Consider the following 19,717-nt stretch of genomic DNA (forward strand, 5'->3'; position numbering starts at 1 on the left):
GGAGGGATTCCATCCAGAGGAACCTGGGCATTCTCCAAAAAAAAAAATAAAAAAATGGGCACACAATAATCTGTTGAGGGTTAACAAAGCCAGATGCCACGTATTACACTTGGGTCAGGACAACCCCAGATATGAGTAAAAACTGTAAGAAGAACTCATTGAGAGTTGCCCTGTGGAGGATTTGGGGGTCCTGGTGGATGGGAAGCAGGACATGAGCCATTGCAGCCAAGGGCCAACTGTATCCTGAGCTGTATCAGAAGAGGGGTGGCTAGTAGGGATGGAGAGGTGACTGTTCCTACCTACTCTGCCCTTGTAAGACTCCATCTGCTGTACTGCATCCAGGCCTGAGGCCCCCAGCACAGGAAGGATGTGGAGCTACTGGAGTGGGTCCAGAGGAGGGCTAGAAAGAGGATCAGAGGGCTGCAGTGCCTCTCCTATGAGGAAAGGTTGAGGGAACTAGGCTTGTTCAGCCTGGAGAAGAGAAGGCTCTGGGGAAACCTTATTGTGGCCTTACAGTACTTGAGAAGAGCTTACAGGCAGGAGGGGGGCGGGAGCAACTTTTCACACAGTCTGATAGTGATAGGACAAGGGGGAATGGCTTTAAACTAAAAGGGAGGAGAATTTAGGTTAGATGTTAGGAAGAAATGCTTTAATAAGAGGGTGGTGAGGCCCTGGCACAGCTGCCCGTAGAGCTGTGGTGCCCAGTCCCTGAAGGTGCTCAGGGCCGGGTTGGATGGGGCCTTGTGCAGCCTGAGCTGGAGGGACAGCCAGCCCACAGCAGGGGATGGGGATGGGTGGGCTTTAAGGTCCCATCCAACCTAAGCCAGTCTATGATTCCATGATTGTTTCTATATTTTGAGTCAGAAATCTTCACACAATTTTAACTTTTGTTTTACGTATAATATTTAAATTTACTTCAAATATGTATTGTATAGCAGTAAATGGTATAGCTGATAAATTCTCTCTTAATATGGTTAAGTCATATAAAAGAACATTTTTAAAGTTGTCTGCATAAATTTAGAACTGTGTTTGCCTGCAGAATAGAAGTTTAGAGTGTATCCAAACGTTATCAGACACATTTATTGCTTAACACATGGTTCACAGATGAAAAGACAACTGTTCTGCGCTGTAGAGAATATTAGTCTCTATTGCATTCGTTTTCACAGTGCTTTATATAGCTCTAATAGAGTTGATGTGGTGCTTAATTGACACATTTTATATTGAAGAAAACTGCAATATGTTTGTTCTTTTAAATAGGTAGCACATTCATAAACGATGCTTTGCTTTCATTGTGCAGCCTGTGTTGAAATATATGTTCCCCAAATAGCCATTCTGTGTTTTTTATAGTGCAGTTTTATTTTTCACAGTACATTAGAAATGAGGCCTATTTCCTGCTGCTTTAACTTTCTCATTGCAACCGAAGGGTAATGCCAGCTATTCTTAGCATTTGTGAATGGCAGCTGGTGCAGAAGCCACAAACCTCACAGCAGTAGAGGAACATATCTGCACCCACGTCACAATTAAAAAGTGCAAGTTAAGAGCTAAGTCAGTGGTAGAATGAGTAAATTCAGTTCCCTCAGGTGAATTGCGTGGGTTCTGCACATGGAATGTAATAGAACCATGTGGGGGACCATCAAGGTAAAGCAAGTTGTACTGCAGGAGAAGCCATGGAGACAAGGAGCAATCTTGGAGCAGGGTGATCCTTGTCTCCTTAGTTTTCAGGTAGCAGCTGGAAGCCGTTTTCAGGTGGTTTAATCATTAAGACATCAGGTATCAAAACCTTTCATATTCTCACTGTCATTATGTGCTGTGTTAATGCTACATCTATGGTTTCTTAGCCATCCTGAATGTCAGAGACAAAACTCTGTATATATTGGTGAAGTCACTCCAAGGAGTTTTTTTTGTGTCTGCCATGATTTTTCCTTTCTCTACTGGAACAGATGGGGTGAGAGACAACGTAAAAAACTATGCGTAATAGAAGCAGACACTGCCAAATTAATATTCATGTTGCACACACTTTAGTTTGCAGCACAATTAATTTTGTTTTCTCAGGAAGGAGAAAATACAAGTCTGTTGAGATGTAGTCTATGTGCAGCATATGTCTGAAATACCTTGCAGATGCGATATTGGATTGTATGAATATTAAAACCCGAGACTGGATTTAGAAATCTCAATTAAAGCACCAGAGTGAGCGGCTTGAATTTGGAAGGTGCTGAACTTTTGCAGTTTCTCATATTTGGATGATCTGAAAACACAAATTCCTGAATGCAGACTTAGAATGGACAACAGAGTTTGTTGGCTGTGAATTTTTTTTGCCAAAACTTCTATCCCATCCAAGGATCTCATCTGCTTCCGTGAGTGATGAGCTCAGATGATGTCACACTGGAATTACTCTTTCCAGTTTGTTTCTTAAACAGTCCTGAAATAACTGTTCATCGTACGGGTACATCTGTGTGTTTGAGTCCAGGGAAGACTTTTGTGCCAATTATTTCCCGGAATTTATTTTTTTCTTACACAGGACATATGCTCAACACTGTTGCTAGAATCGGCATCGTGCCCAGTAGTGAGAGCAGCTCCGGTGCCCTCATACGCACATATGTGTGCTGTTACTCCCATTGCTCAGCATGGAATTTTCCCTGGATGACTGCGGAGGTGGTGCCAATACATTTTATTTATTATTTTTTGTTATGATTTATTTATTGAGTGGTGCTGCAGTTGACTAATTCAGAATGAGGAGATGTGTGTTTACTGTGGAGTTCCTGAAGTAGGGTTCTGCTGTTCATTCCAGCCTAGCCAGGGGTGTGCCCAGGGGTCATGGCAGTGGGTTTAAGAGCTCTTCCCTAGCAGTAAGGCATACTGTGTGCTTGGGACCTGCCTTCTTTCTGTTCTCTCTCATCCAAAGGAACCCAAAGCCTTTTTGGGGAATGAAGTGATGTGTTTCTTTCTAGCTGGGACCCTAAATTCCTCCTAACATCTAACCTAAACCTCCACTGTCTCAGTTTAAAACCATTCCCCCTTGTCCTATCGCTATCCACCCTCATAAACAGCCATTCCCCCTCCTGTTTGTATGCTCCCTTCAAGTACTGAAATGCCGCAATGAGGTCTCCCTGGAGCCTTCTCTTCTCCAAGCTAAACGAGCCCAGTTCCCTTGACCCTCCTGAGTTTTTCTTGGTCAACAGAAAATACTTCTTTGTCCTATTGATTATTTTAGACCAATCGTATAGATTCTTACTAAGAATTCATTGCAGGTCCTTTCCAACCCAAGCCATTCAAATTCATTGAGGTCCTTTCCAACCCAAGCCATCCTATGATTCTATAAACTACATTTATGAAGATATCTTATTTGTGGTGTTGTATGGCTATTTAAAACTGGAACCTTTCAGTTTTAAAACACATTGTGAGCTTACTGATTACAACAAGACGCAATGTGGTTACATGGGAGAATGTTTTAGGGCAGGGAAGGGGCAGTAGCCAGCCTGAGCACGGCAGCAACAGGGTGTGAAGGCAGTTTGGTGATGCCAGGCAGCTAGCAGTAAGTTACCTTCAGGTGGTGCTGTCAGTGCTAGCTAATAAATGTGTAATGTGTAATGGTAGGTTGAGACATTCATCATGATTGCATTTGGATACAAAACCGTAGATGAAAAGTTGGGGTTAGATTTTGGCATTATCTTTTCATTATTCTTAAGGGGGAAAAATGTAAGCTGTAAGATTTTCCCAGGAGGTAAATGAATATTCAGCATGGAAGCTTACTTCTAGCTGAGGAAGCATCCATGAAGGAGGTTAAAAACAAAGACTGATTGTTACCTTTTTGTCATTGCTTTCCAAGCTCTCGCTGTTCCCAGCTTGCTAACTCCTGCCCCTACAGGCCATGGTACTTCAAACTTCCCTTTGCTTGCCACTGAGCTTGGCTTAAACAAGGGAGCAAGCTTTATTTATTTATTTATTTTAATTCTTTATGTTTAGCAAGCCCATTGATTTTTAATGAAGTCTCATTTGTTTTTCTAGATCCCAGTTAGCTTATTGCAGGCATAAGCGCCTTCCAGCTTTAGAATATCCTACAATATTAAATGTAATTTAGATTAAACTAAAGTCATCAGAATGAATGAATAATTGAATGAGGTACATTCTCTGAAACATCTGGGGGATTTTCCTTCCCTGCTTTTATACTTAGTAATTTTCAGACAGCACTTATCTGAAGAGAGACTCTGGTGTGTCTTTACTGTGGTCCAGGTAGGACTGGGGAATGACTGCCAATACTTACTGCATTCTTCCTCTTCCCAAATGATAGGGAGGATGGTGGTAATTCTCTTTGGTAAAGTTTCTGTTGAAGTTAGATGCTTTTATATCGAGTGAAAACATCATAGACAAAGTGAAAATGTTGACATTTTGCTTTTCATTTGCTAAACTGTAGGTGTTGCAGAATGCAGCTTATTTGCTGTATGCTGGAAACTACGTCTGTGGTTTGGGAAGAGGAGGAAGGTCAGGACTTTGCTCTTCCTGGTACTTTCATTTACTTTCCAGCATTGCTTGTTTCTCTGTAGTTTAACTCAACTGTTGAATTCAACTTATTTCTTTAAGGGACTTGACTACAGGGTTCTGCCCTCAAATTTACAGAGCACTTTGTCCATTACAGGCTTAAGTAGAGGGTTGGTGTTATTTTTCTTCCTTTTTTTTTTTTTTTTTTTCCTTTTAAGTAACGGTTTGAAATCCTTCTTTTGTATCTTACCACTTTTCTATTATCAAGAAGAAAACAATTTCCAGCCCCTGTAGTTCTGTGTGAAAACTGTGAAGTCTGCACAAGACCCACATATAGATGGGTATGTCTGAGTGTAAAACAACATGGCTGTGTACAGAGACATATCTGGTGCAGAGTGTGTAAGCAGATAAAAGAAAATATTTTTCCCCCCCAGTTTCACAGCAGATACTGCAACTGTGTTTTAACATGGCCAGATATCTCTGTGACAGAATTCTGTTCCATTAGGGAAGTGAATATTCCTTTGTGTATCTTGGTGATCTTAATCCTATGAAGGTGTTTTTAATCCCTGTCAAACACTGGTATTTTACTTTGCTTAGTAGCTGTATAGATTGGACTCTTTACACATGAAAGAAATTCCAGTGCTTTCCTAGCATAATAAAACGAGAATCCTTGAAGTATTTGCATGTGTCTTGTCTGTGCAAGCTGTAAATTAAATTGGCATCCTGTAAATCCACAGCATCAGCTATGAGTTGGAAGGCTTCAGTATGATTTTAGGCCTTTTATATTGAGGATGAAGGAAATCCATGTATATCCAATGGTCGTGTGTTATAGCTTAAGTCCAGTTGCCTATGGATCTAAAGAGCTGGAATGACCTTACTATCAAAGAATAAGTCTTATTGACATAGAATGAAATCATTTCAGTTGAAAAAGACAGTCAAGTTTATCAGGTCCAACCATCAACCTGACCTACCATGTCCTATCACTGAAGCATGTCCCGTAGTGCTGTATCTACATGTCTCTTAAATACCTCCATGGGTGGAATCTACACCACTTCCTTGGGCAGCCCATTCCAGTGCGTGACCAAAAGAAGATGAGAGGTAAGGTAGACAGGATAGGAGATAAATATAGACAAGTGAGAGTATCAGGCTTGTTCTCTCTTTTCTTGAGCACCTTTGAATATTTAGAAATGGTAGACTTTACTACCTAAAGGAAGGTGAGTCATCTGAGTTGGTGGCAGTGAGCTTTAGTAGTCCCTAAAGGATGAAAGAAGCATCATTAAGGTGCAGAAACAAGACTATTGGTTTAGTGAATGTGGAGTGTGTTTTGTTGTGAATGGTCTTGTCTCAGTCCAGTAGTCATGACATTCATTAAACTGGTAGGGCACAAGGAGAGGATCTGTGTTTTGGCAGAACTGCAGAAAAAGAGCGTGTGAACCTGCAGAAATTCTCACCATGTTGGATTTTCTTCAATATTTAATCATTTGTTTCTTGGCTACAGCACTCCTTATATTTCACTTTGTGTTATTCCAGTTCAGTTGAGGAGGAGGATGGAGGGATGCATTATCTGCAGGGACTGTTTTTCTTGGACTCGGTAGCTTGAATAGTTGGACATCGATTTCCAAAATATTGTGCTAGAAAAGCTCAACAAACCAGTGCCAGAGTATTAGATCTTTATTTTTTTAAATCAGCAAAAGAAAATAAATGGTTTTAATATGGTGTGGGTTACTTCTGAGTTATTTAGATTTACTCATTAGTTTTACAAGAATGATAAATTCTGTCTGAAATGGTCAACATCACTGGACAGGAGCTTTGTCAGCTGAAACAGATGGGCTGGAGCAGCTCCTCCTGAAGGACTGGGGCAGTCAGAGCTGTGATGCAGACAACCTGGCAGCTGTTTGAGAGGCTTCTCTGGGTGGTTGGTTGACAGCTACAAAGCCTGGTGTGATCTCCTGCTACTGAGGGAGCCAACCTGGGACTGGATGCTTTTGGAATGGTCCTGAAGGCGACTCTTTCCTTATCTACAAACAGTAGATACAGTCATTTTAAAAATGGCCGTAAAGGAGGTGGGAAAGTGTGTGAGGGTTACATTCCTGCAAGTCTGTACTGCGTGTTTTCAGTGAAAGATGAGTCTAGGGAAATGTCCATGGAAATGCCCGAGTTGTTTTTCACTCTTGATAGAACAGCTTTGTAGTTTTGACCTGCCTGGAAATGATCAATGTTCAAATCTCTTGGTGTGTGTCTGACTTGGTTTGGTTTTGTAATTGTCTGTATTTTTCTGCTTTTAAAGATGAAGTGCTTGCTTTAAAATTCCGGGGAGGTGTTGTGTGCGCTTTTGTCATTTTCTGTACATTTTAGGAAATAAATGGGGGCTGCCAGACTTTGTCACCGACATTGCATTTCCTGTACGAGCTGCAGTATTTTCTGTGGTTGTATAATATCACAGCCTGACCTTTTTCTGTCTCACAGATTTTCTCCTTGTCAGGTAGAAATTAGCGAGACTCATGAGCTTGTTGCATTAATGGGAATTCTGAAATAGCTTGGCATAAGCAAATACATATTTAGTAGTTATCTGTTAAAGTATTCTTCTAAAATCTGAAATTTGATTGCTGTGCTGCAATAAACATTAGCATCATGCCCAGCAGCCAAGCTGTGTTAGCGTGTCATTTGGATTTACAGATTACAGATTTCCCTAATTTGTTTTCCATAGAAGTGGAAGATGTTATTTGTGGATAAGCAGTGAGCTTTAGCTGAGAATGGATAACCATTGCAGAAAGCAACTCAGTGAGTGTGGAAGGTGCCTGTTTGTGTATGTCTGGAACTGAACATCTACATGCTTTTAAGTCATTCTTTATTTGCTTTTTTTAACTGCATGGTACCAGTATATGACATGTTGCCGTGTCTTAAGGATGTGGTCCATTCTTTCAGACAAAATGAGCCTAAAAGAGACATTCCAATCTCCAGGTTGTCCATGGAGCCAGGCTTTGAACACATGTGCAGGCAGACAGGAGGCCCTGTTACAAGCAGTCACTGAACCCGTTGTCCATCCTGGGTTGTTGGTTTGAGATAAAAAGAGGTTTATGCTTAGAATTAACATGTTGACTGCTGAAACTGATGGGGGAAACACAGCCGGGCATTAAGGCAATGGGGTGGCTTTGAAAGCAAGTTGTGTTTTGACCAGGGAGAAAAAAAGAAACACGAGCTTTGATATTTTTGGCAGTTATTACTGCCTGAAAGCCCGTGGGCTGTTCAGTATTTGAGTGACAGAATATTCGGTGTTGCAGTTGGCACAAATCAACAGAACAAGAAGAAAACTGCTTATGCAACACAAACAAAACTGCTCGTGTGTTTTCTTGAAGGTTTCTGAGCGCTCCTTGAGAACGCAGGCGCATGATCTGTATTCATCTGATCTCTGTGAAAAGCAATAGGAGATTTCCTTTATGTGTTCCAAGACGATGGGATTTTGGCTGGACAGAGGTGATACAATGGGCACCGTGAGGCACCACAGCAGCAAGGCAATAAAACGGCACAGCCTGAAACCTAGAGGAGGTTGGGAAGGGCGGCTGTGATGTGTTGGGTGCCTTATGCTACTTCTGCGTGACCTTTAATAGGAGTAAAAACATATTTCATTTTTGAGCTGTCTTTCCCTAGACAGTACGCAGTGCTGAAATCCCACATTCTGGCAGGAAAACGAGCGTAAAGCAATGGCTGTGCAGATTTGTTTAAATAAAAAGTGCAAACCTAATTTCTAGCAGAATATGATTGACCATGGGAAGCGCAAACAGCCAAACGAATGACAGTTCATCTCTGTGTCCTTCAGTCAAAACTTCAGCCAAGCGCAAGCTGTGCCATGGCAACGCCTGGTCTCCCCAGGTGGTTGGTGTCAGGCTGGGGCCGCATTCATAGGAGCTCGCACTCGACGTTTGCTGTCACCTCCTTTGATTTACAATCAGAGCATAACTAAGCTTACTCTAGTGGTGACTGTGTCCTCCTGCCCACAGGTACTACAGCGCGACCATCCTGCAGATGTCGGGGGTTGAGGATGACAGGCTGGCCATCTGGCTGGCCGCCCTCACAGCCTTCATCAACTTCATCTTCACACTGGTGGGAGTCTGGCTCGTGGAGAGGATGGGCCGCCGGAAGCTGACGCTGGGCAGCTTAGCAGGTGAGTGTCTCAGGAGTGGGATGTGCCTTCCTCGTGGTAACATGAATGAAACACAGGTGTTTCAAGCGCTAACTTGATCCAAGTAATCCTCTTCAAACTAACGGTGTTGACCCTTGTCTCCTTACTGAAATCATGTAGCTTACCAAGAACAGCAGTACAATACAGGTAGCAGTCTCTGGTTGAACATCCGAACGCTGTGGTATTTCCAATACCAGGGTCTGGAATAAGGAAAGAGATTGCTGCTCCTCTTGGATTAATGCTTATAGCTACTTAGCTGTCAAGCTTAGATGTCTCCATATCTCACTCTGCTGTCCTGTGTGGGACCCAGACTTGCTGCAGATGTGATAGAGCAGAGAGGAACACCTACCAGACCCCTGCTCACCTGCAGTCCCTCAGGACAGGTATCTGCCCACAGTGTTCAGATGCCTTCTTTTAGGCCAGACAGTGATGGTGATACTGCGTTTATTTTGATACACTGATAAATTATGACATGGACTCGTGGCCAAAATTTCAGAGGGTTCCCTTTATGTAGAATCATAGAATGGGTTGGATTGGGTTGGAAAAGGCTTTAAAGCCCACCAAGCCCAATGCCCTGCCATGGGCTGACTGCCCCCCCACCAGCTCAGGCTGCCCAAGGCCCTATCCAACCCCGCCCTGAGCACCTCCAGGGATGCTCTATGGGCAGCTGTGCCAGGGCCTCACTGCCTTCTGAGTAAAGACCTTCCTCCTAACATCTAACCTTGTTTTGTGGGCACTATTTCTCCTTCATACTCTATTAGGATTTATTCTGTATTTAAATATTTCTGTGTTATGCCATGACACCTCATACATCTGGCCAGCCATTTGGGGGCTCACTGCTTATCTGGAGCCACCATACAGGTGTGATTGCCATGTGCATCTTGTACACAATCAGTGAGCTCTGCTTTTTGGCTCTGGTTGGTGAATTGAAAGGTTGTAAGATTGAATGTAGACAGTAATGTGTCTTTCAAACTATATGAGTCATGGAACAGACGAGAGGATAGAAATAAGACACGTAATTAACAAAGGAGAATAACGCAGTTAAGGGTTATTTGTTTATGGTATTTGGACATGAAGCCATTAGTAACGATATTTGTGTTCCTTGTTCTGTAGTGGCAGCCCGCTGTCAGTCTGCGGCATCGCTTGATCCATGCTGCGTTCTCACTGTGCTCAGCGTTGTATGGTCTCTGCTGAAGGAAAATATGGCAGAAATAATGACAGTAATGAAATCCCATGTCATGTCTGTGCTATTTAGAGTTTCTTGATACAAGTGTTGACAGAGATTTAGGTAGTGGTATGATGTGTTTTTTACTCAGCAAGTGGGTTGATGTGGTAATTACTAAATCAGCTGATAGAGTTGTTTTCAACAATAAGGTTTTTTTTTTAGTCTTGAGTAAACTTCTATATTACTGCTCTACTTCGGTTTATGTTTTGAAGGAAATTAACTTTCACATGGAGTTCTTACACTGAATGCTTTTCAGGTCTTTGGGGAAAGCATGTGAACCCCAGCATAAAATGAGGGTTGAGCTGCTACCTCTGTCTGCTGCTGTAAGGTTGCTGGGTTTGCTTTTTTGGTAAAGGCTAATGGACTTGATGTTTTAGTAAGAAGATGGGAAGGTTAATATTTTGATTAAACATCAACATACTTTTGGTTACCGATTCCTCTTAATTTGTGTGTGGATTTGTGTGTTAACTTGAAAGAAAAACAAGACATATCTAGAATGAATATAAATAAGATTATAGGTCCTCTCTGTATATACTTGCTGTCTGGTTCATGGCATTTTGACAGCTCAGTAAATACATAAAATACAGTAAATCCAGTATAATATTACACCTGCCCAGAAAAATGGAATTATCAGCATAGCTGGTCACCATAGCAGTACAAAGCCCAGCATGGAATAAGTTGAAATTATATTTTATGGTGGGTAGTTGCTTCCTCACCTATGGTTTGTGATTGAATTTACAATCTCAGTTGCCTCAATTCAGGTAACTGCGTTCTAGTAATCTTGAATTCATGCATATTCATAGCTATTAGCCATGGTTGCTGCACAGGAACATTAATGAATTGTATTTATATTATCTTGGTGCCTAAGATCTTATTTATACTTTAGGAAAAAAAAGGGTTTTGAAGGGTTTGTCTGATAGAAAACTCTTGAGAGGGAACAAATTAAGGATCAAAAAGTAAAAATGGAGAATACATAATTCTTAAAGAGTGACCCATTAAGGTTTTCAGTGCAGTGACATTTTTAAAGGTTTGCACAGGTGTGTTCTGAGAATTTCTATCATGTAGAGCCAAAGCTTCCTGATTGAATATTCATTTGCCCTCAACCATTAAGCTATCACTCTGCACACTTCAGAATGCACACAGCCTTCCAATTGGGAAGTTCTTTGGTGGTGCCTGAGTCAGCTTTTGTATGCTAGGAATAATGTCATCCAACAATCAGTAACCAACCCACAAATAAAGTTATAAGTAGCTCTGTATTTTTAGTTGTCTATACGTGATGGTCTCTGGGACCTCTAAAAATACACCCACTTGCATACTTGGTATTTATGTGACATAGAGGTTATTTTATTCAACACAGAATTAGATGCCTCACCAAGTACCAAGATGTAAAGATTTTATTAGTCTGAGTTCAAGTTGGTTGCAGTCCTCAGTAATGGATTACATTGATTTCATTAAAATGATGCAGTATATGCTGTGTGTGTATGTTGACAAGTAGCAAAGCTGTGTAGAGCTCAGGTAATGACCTGTTTTATAAAGTAGGAATCTTGTGTGTGTACAAGAAATTTTTTGGAGTTAGGAGCAAAGAGGTGGAGGGGGCTCTTTCCTATCAGGTTTGTCACATGTGATCAATGAAACAAGGAGTTCAGAGGTTGGATGTTTTGGTGGCATTCCTATGAATAGTCAGATTTCTCTGGCTTGACAAAGGGATGAATGACTGATGCAAAAGCTGATGCTATTTTCTGTCTTACAGGAAAGCCTGCAAGTCTGGGAATGGGAGGAAATGTGATGTAAACACTACTCTTAAATTTTACCTTTACAGCACTTTTTGACACTGAAAAGAATTTGTTCATTCAAGCGGCCTTCAATTCCACATACGACAAAAAAGCCTTGACCTATTAATTGAATATCTGGATGTTAAACCTGATGCACTTGACTGTAACATGTAACCTAATTCAAGATGGAGATGTAGTATAAAGGGTATTTTTCTCAGGTTCTCATCGTGACTGCTCTGTGTAATGGCAAATGCTGTGTGCATAATAATTGGGTACCTTGCTTTCTCAAGCGTAGCTCAGTTCAATAGAGGATTATTTCATGTTTTCTGGTACAAAGTATCACATTGTTCTTTATCTGTGTTTTTAGGTACTGCTGTAGCACTTATTATCCTAGCTTCGGGATTTTTGCTGTCAGCTCAGGTCTCACCAAGAGTCACACTTAATCCACCAGATCCTTCACATCAAAACTCTACCTGCACAAAATACAGGTGAGATTTCATGGTCATTCTTGAACCCTTTTTTTTCTCTCCAGCTAATTGGGCTTTACAGCCTCATGTGGGCAATGGACAAGTATTCTCACACTCTACTATAAGGAATTAAGTAGAATACTTAGTTAAAATCTTTACTTCCCTCAGTAGAGAAGAAAATCAGACTCTTTGTTTTAAAAGCTCAATAATCCTTCGCAGTGTCTTGGCTACAGTAGGGCACATAAGCACCAGACTGCACACTTGAGATCTTCTTTGTTATGTCAGACCTGCTGAAGTTCATAGTGGACACCAGGTTTTAAATATTTTAAAAGTAACTTGCAAATGTGACTGCTGTTATTAGTCCGCTTGTAGAGCTGTCATCTGTAACAGCTATCAACTGTTCCAAAAGATGTGTTCCTTGCCTTTTGTTTTACTGAGTTAAGAAACGCCAAACAGCTTTCCAACCACGGTAATTGCAGAGCAAATAACAGTTAAAACTAATCTGATTTTTTCGACCTTTTATTCTGTACTATGTAAAACATTCCCCTCTGTATGTGGTTGTGGTTTCCAATTGTATTATTTCTAAGGCTTTATGAATGTGCCATTTTCTATATTTTGTGTTTTCTTACTGGTGTGTGAATGCTCTTACATTCACCTGGCTGGCAGGCTGGTAAATGTCAGCGCCCTAATTGAGACAAAACTGGCTACATGGCTGAAGAAATTCTTACTTAAGTTCGAAACCCGTTGAACACGTGTTAGCTATAGACATAAAACTGAGAAACAAATGGTATATTTCTGGTCTCCTAGAGGTATTGCTTAGAAATACAGCTCAAGGCTTTTTGTATGCTAGAGCAATAATTCTAAGGAACTGAAGTTTTAAAGACCCCTGTGGACAGGAAGAAGAGTCTTCAGAGCAGTGCAGGGATGTTCATAACTGCAGCATTGGATACTACCAGATACAAGGATCATAACTTTCAAAAGCTGTGTTTTTACTTTCTTTCCCACTGCAATGTCAACTATATTGCTGTTTTTTAGATATGCCTCTACAGTTTTTAAAACTACAGGTAAATTAGTTAAAGAAAGAAGATGGGGAAAAGAGCTTTCAAATGCTCTCCTTTAAGAGTAAGTTGATGTTAACAGTAAGATGTCAAAAGGATTTGCCTCAGACGTTGGTAAACTGTTGGGACAAGATGTCTGGAGGCAGCTGATGCACCATTTGCAGAACTTGTTATTTGCTATTTAATGGAAGTAGATTATTATATAACCTGAAACGGTATACAAAACTGCATAGGGAGAAATATGGGTAGTTTACATTCAGAAGTATAGTGAGCACTTCTAGCTAAAAACATGACAAAATAAAGCAAGTAGTTCAAATAAATGCGTGTTATTTAATGATTATCGGAATGCTTTTACCTGTTGTGATTTCTGACATAGAGAGAGCAAATGCAGGTATGATAATTCAGGGGATCTGGTTAAGAGCAAGAAAATCAATGATAGATTTTCATTTGGGTGTATTTTGAAAAAGAATGAACTCTCTTAGTTTAAGGACAAAACTGAACATGTGGGAGGGATGTAAAATAGTGAGCAGTGTATGAGAGATCTTCAGGAGCTTTTATCTTACAATGTAACGTTGGAAAGAGACACAAAAGCCAGGTGAGTTGAAACTAATGTATGTATGCAGTTGCCCACAGATCGCAGAATTAGGCTACAGCACCCACTCTTTAAAAGGATTCAATAAAAAATAGGCATTTACATCGTGAGTGATGCCTCTCACACGTCTCTGAAAATCTGTATATTTGGGATATCAGTTTTCCTGATTTAAAACATCCCCAAACAATATTCCTTCAGAATAACGAATTTCAGTATCCAGTGTGGAAGGCAATGGCAGCTTCTGCTTCAGTACCTGAAGGCTCAGAATTCAAAATGACTTCATCCAAGAGAGCAGGAGCTGCACAAAGTGCTGTTCTCTTTTTTCGTCATGGATCAAGGGAAGAAAAAATGATTTTAAACGTTTCATCCCCAGTGGTAACCTTGGTGCGCTTTGGTTTCAACATGCCTTTCTGCTGAGCTCTTGTAGCTATACAGAGAGTATGTAGATTGGTTTATTCCTTTGTCTAAATTATTTTTGGAGTGGATGGCATGCAGCCATGCATTATATATACCTTGAAGCAGTGGCTGTTGGTGATAGCGGTGGGTTGCTTTCTGTGTACATGGTCACTAAGTTGAATGAACTGTTTTTGTCATGATGGCATCCTCACCAATCAACCTGTTAGAAGATGGAAGTTAGTTTTCTGTATGTCCTCTGCAAGGGTTTATTGCTATTTATTCCATGTCTTAGCTCACTTCAGTCTAACTGCTGGTATCTCACATTCCTTAGTTTTGTACTTTGTGAGCCCCTAATAGGTCTCAGGAAATTCTGGAACACCAAAAGCCAGCAGGACTTCAGAAGATGAACGTGTAATGTTGTGTCCCTGTGGCCACTATAACCGCCTTCACATCTGCATGCCTACACAAATGCAGCCAGCAGTCCTTCAGCCAGTGGCTCAGGGCTTCTCTGTGGTGAGCTGCAGTTTCCAGGGTCCACATCTTTGTGCAGATGGGATGCTTCATAGTACAGGGGGAGTCCTAAATATCACTTTTGTGATACCTTTAGGCAAAGATAAATAAGTTAAAACAACATCAGCAACATTTATTTGCTGGCAGAAGTTTTGCTGATACCGTGCTGAGTAAAAGTGCTTCTTATGTTTGCAGATCTGTTGAGTTAGAACAAACACGGGATCTGTGATGGAAGCCTTAGAACTATTACAAATAGCCTGTTTGTTGTTCCCTTGATCTGTATTCCTCTGCATCGATTAATTCCTGCTGCTGGAAGAACAGCAGTGAAGATACAACAGACTGACAAATAAAGAGCACTGTTGATGTCCTGAAAAATGCACCTGGGGCTTGAATACTGTCTTTCGAAAGACCATTCCATTTTTCTTTGGGAAACGGACCCATTTCTCAACATTAACCATTTTCCTGTGCCCTCCTGTTCTTGGCCTTTTTATCTTCCTACAGACAAGTGTCTCTTTTACTGTACTGCTTAAGACTTGGTCAGCTGTACAAGGCAGAATGCGAACTTGTTCTGTTTGAGAAATGCTGTTGTGTGAAAATGGTACATTTGGGATTGATCTCAGACCAACCCTGAGGCTCATACTGTGGGGAAATGGTACCTGTACAGAACTTCCTCAGGTTCCTTCTGAAACTGCTCATCTCCATAGTTGAGTAAAACAATCCAGGCAGTGCCAGCTGGGATGGGCACACAAGGATTCCCTTGTTCTTCTTTGACTTTGTCATCCTCACGTGGTTTGAATTCCTAAGTTCATTGTGTGCTTATACACCACTGAGCTGAAGGCTCCAATACTGAGTACTGTTACACATTAATTATACTAGGTTGATAATAGGCAAAAACACGTACTTCCTTTATGAATTTAGCAGAAATGTTTTATGGTGACCAGCCCTGAAACTAAGACTGGTTTATAGCGTTTTAAACAGCTTTAGTAAAACTAGAATAAGTTCATACTCCATTAATAGAGTATTTGATATAAATAAACTCTTGTACTTTATTTTTTGGAGTTAACTCATTAACAGTTTGAGTTCGGGATCCTTCATAATGTTGCTATACTTCAGAACAGGTATTTAAAATATATATATATATATATATATAATTAAAGTATAAATTCAGGAAGAAAGGTCATCTAAGCTGAGAGAGGATAGATCCTCACGTATGTGTAGATGACGAGCTGTCAGGCTGCTTCTGGCAGCAGGGCTGCAGCCATGAAGACCTAAGCACATCAGATGCGTATTTGCATTACATCTCAGACCGTCAGCAGGGCCCAGCAAATGGGCGTCTGTAGTTTAGTTTCTTGCAGTAGTGGAGAAATGCTTCTGAAGCCCTGCTGGGTTTTTCTCATTTGTGTTGAATATCCAATTTCCTGTGTTCCAGATACAGCAGCTTGAAGTAGTAGCTTGCATTTCCCAGGGATTTAACTACTTAAAGTATCTCCCATATTCTTTGCTCAGTGGTATGTGATCAATCAAAATTTAGTGATTGGCTTTTGGAAGCAACACAGGAATCATCAGAAGGATAAGGAGATGCTTGTTTTTGTGCCTGAGGAGCAGCGAGGCACGCGCAAACAGCGCTAAACCTTGAACACAAGTGTGATGCAGTCTTGAGTAAGTTCCTACCACCCAACTGATGGGAGTTTGTGCACAGAGATGAAGTAGGGGAGGTAGAGGGTTGTGTGTATAACCAGTTTTGAAAGCCGAGTGTAAACATGAAGGCATGCCAACTAAGATCAAAGACCCATCTAGCCTAGAACATGACTTCAGTGTTATAAGCAGCAAACTGGGAAGAGCAGAAAAGAGCACAAAGTGACATCCCCTTCCAGCCTGCAGTGATTTCCAGCTTGTGTTCTCTTTGGTGACATTTACTAATCCTCAACAAGTGCCTTCTATTCCTACATCAAGCATCTGCTGCCTCAGATGTTTTTTTTTACTATTCCCACAGTTCTATGAGGAAAACCTTGTTCAGGATTATGAGCAAGAGTGGACATCAGCAGGCACTCAACACTGAAATTTCCTCTATGGGAAAGACCCAGTCTGTCAGGGCACGAGGAAAATGTTGTGTGTTGTGAATGAGTCAGATTTTCATAGTAATACAGTTTTACATCTGCAAAACGTGGAAGGGAAAGTTGAAAGTTCCTAAAAACGAGGCAAAAGTGAAAGCTGATAAAATGTTTTTAAATTAACAATTGAGAATTTGAGGCTTGGTTAAAAGAAATGTAAAACAGCTTGACAGAAAGAGTAGCAGTGCTTGCAGAACAAGAGCAGTGGGCGAAGCTCTTTTACTACTAAATCACTCAACAAAAGTTGGCAAGGTGCGGTTTGCAGCTCTGATTAAGAGACCCCTGAGAGCTGTAAGAAAGCCACACTTAGAAGTACTTTTATAAATATTGAAACCCGAAATACAGTGACAGTCCTAACGTAAGTATGGAGTGCTCTGAACAGCAGAGGAAAGAAAAGTAGGGAGAAGCAATTGTCAACCTTTCATTGGCATCTGGAGGATCATTTCAACAGGACAGAGATTTTATTTCATCTTTTTATGAGACTGCACTGGAGGCTGCTAAACTACAGTTAGAAAGCAAGTGAGCTATGCTTTTGGTTCAGAAAAGGTGTGTGCGGCTCGCTGATTAATTATACATCTAAATACTTCAAATCCTCTCTGGAAGAGGAAGGAATTTTTGTCATTTTGATCCCAAGTCATCTTTGGGATCAACTTGTAACCTCGGCAGAAAAATTTAATAGGGCAGGCTGCATCCTGAAAGCTTGTGTGCTCAGGCTGACAAGAAACTGGTAGCCAGGGACCTCAAAGCTAGTGCTGCCAAGCTTTCAAAGCTTCAGATATTCCCATTTGGTCAAATGAAAAGAATATAAGAGCTTGAGAAGCCTCCGCTGAGTCACCACCATCAGAGTGGGGAATCACAAGTCTGGGGACAGGCAGTCTCCCAACTGTCCATCAGCTTGTCAGTAAATGTGCTTTGACAATGAAGCAGTATCCCTGAAATCCCATTCCTTGGCTCTTCCCAATAAACTGAGAGCCAGGATGCTGAGAGTTCTGTTTTGGGGGCTTCATTGAACTGAGCTGCGAAGAAGCTGGGACTTCTGGAGCCTTGCTTTCCTGGTTCTCTACTCATTGTTACTTGGCTGAAGCGCCTGAAGTCTTGCCTTCTTGTTGGGTTGCCTAGGATCCAGCTGTGAGGGCACTAGGAGCACTGCAGAGCTTTCCAGGCTTCATCAGAATCAAATCATCTTCGCCAGATATTTCAGTGCTGACAAATCGACAGTCTCACTGAGAACATTCTGTCTGGGAAATTTCTGCTGTTTCCAGGACTCTACCTCATAACCTTAACATGGAAATCAATACGTCCTGATAAAGTACAAGAAACGCATTTCCCTTTTATAATTGGATGCAAATATCCTTCTTAACGTAGACATCCTGGTGTATTCTTGTATGAAGCTTTCAATGCCGAAGCTGGACTGCAGTGTGTATTTGAATAAGTGGCAGTATTTCTATTTTCTGTTTTATTATTCTGACATACTGGTGGGTATATCTGTGTAGGGCTGATAAGAAGGTACATCTGAGGACAGGGAGAAGATCTGTAGTCGATAGTTAGATGTCAGTAAGCATTATATTGTACATTTCTTTTCCTGGTTCATTGTGCTTCCTGTTTCTCTGCATCAATGTGAGCGTGTATGCAAAAATATGGGCTCCAGTTCAAATTGTTTAAATATTTCTATTTAGCAAACAATAATAGAGCTGAAGTGAAGAAGAGCATAAGCCTGAAACTAGTACATATTTGATGTCTACTTTAATTTGTGGAGTGTTAATCTGTTATGAGTAACAGTAATCTCTGACTTTCGACATCACTTGAAATCCAGCAGCCTTTATCATGTTGAATGCCAGCTGCAAGACACAGTTATGCACACTCAGAAAGCCTGAGGACGGCTGAACCAACAGACTGTAGTCAGGAACTGAAATTAATAATCAAATCTTTAATTTTTTTTGGACCAGTGGATGAAGAAGGAGTAATTAATGAGATACGTTCTACCTCATGACTGATGAGTTACCTGTACCCAACTCTGTATGCAAGCATATGATGATATGGGATGATACCCAGTGTTGTGTCTCACTGTCGTTCCTAGGCACTCTTGTGCTGATATCTTGGCTGTATTTCTGCTTGAAGTAAAACCTATGAAAAATAAATCTAGAGAACCTTCAGTCCTGTAATGCTTCTGTGAGAACTCCTGCCTATAAATGATGCTTAAATGTGTTGTGTTTTCCATCTAATGTTCGCACTAATGTAATGTTGAAGAGTTACTTTCATGGCTGATCATTGCAGAGCTGTATTCTTTTTATCTGTGTATGGAAGAACGAAATCTTTACCGCTAAGAGCTGATGTAATTGTAAAAATAGTAAATAGTAATAGTGAATAGTAATAGTATACCGCTTTTAGAAACATCCTAGTAAGGAAAGTTAGAATAACTCAGTGGTAAATGGGCTTCTGGATTTTTAAAATCCTTATAATCCACTTTATAGATTTAGTTTTTGGAGCTTGTTTATCCAGTTACTTTTACATTTGCTAATTACAGTGTAGTAGTTTTAGAAGATTATTTCTCCGTTCACTGAGCCATTGCTGTGATAAAGAGTCTGGAGAAGTTTGCGTTGGGATATTCTGGGGCACTGGATGCCTCTATATGCCACCAACACTGACTCTGCCTATCAACTCATTGCCCAAGTTCTGACATGGAGACGTAATTTCAGACTGACTCCCAAATCCACATGTGCCCAAATCCTGGTTTGGTTATCAGTTGCATGATACACAATTCTTTCTCTTCAACCACAATCTGCCTTTGTTTTTAAATTCAAAATTGATTTCATAGGAGAATTCTCCTTAATCCCAATCAAGATTCACAGGGCTCAAGATCTGCCCTTTGCTGAAATGTCATGCAGACGAAGGACAAAGTTATTTGTATTCTCTTTTGGGTCCTTTCTATT

General features: G+C 40.8%; 1 protein-coding gene across 1 annotated transcript in view; it reads left to right on the top strand.

Moving 5' to 3' along the window:
* Positions 1 to 19,717, top strand: part of SLC2A13 (solute carrier family 2 member 13) — a 118,969-nt gene that overhangs the window by 75,260 nt on the left and 23,992 nt on the right. Inside the window, exons 5-6 of the mRNA XM_015851573.2 lie at positions 8,475 to 8,638; positions 12,021 to 12,141. Coding sequence (XP_015707059.1) covers positions 8,475 to 8,638; positions 12,021 to 12,141 — 285 coding nt within the window. The remainder of the gene's footprint in view (positions 1 to 8,474; positions 8,639 to 12,020; positions 12,142 to 19,717) is intronic.

The sequence above is a fragment of the Coturnix japonica genome, chromosome 1 (genome assembly GCF_001577835.2).
Source record: "Coturnix japonica isolate 7356 chromosome 1, Coturnix japonica 2.1, whole genome shotgun sequence".
In the NCBI taxonomy this organism is placed as follows: Eukaryota; Metazoa; Chordata; class Aves; order Galliformes; family Phasianidae; genus Coturnix; species Coturnix japonica.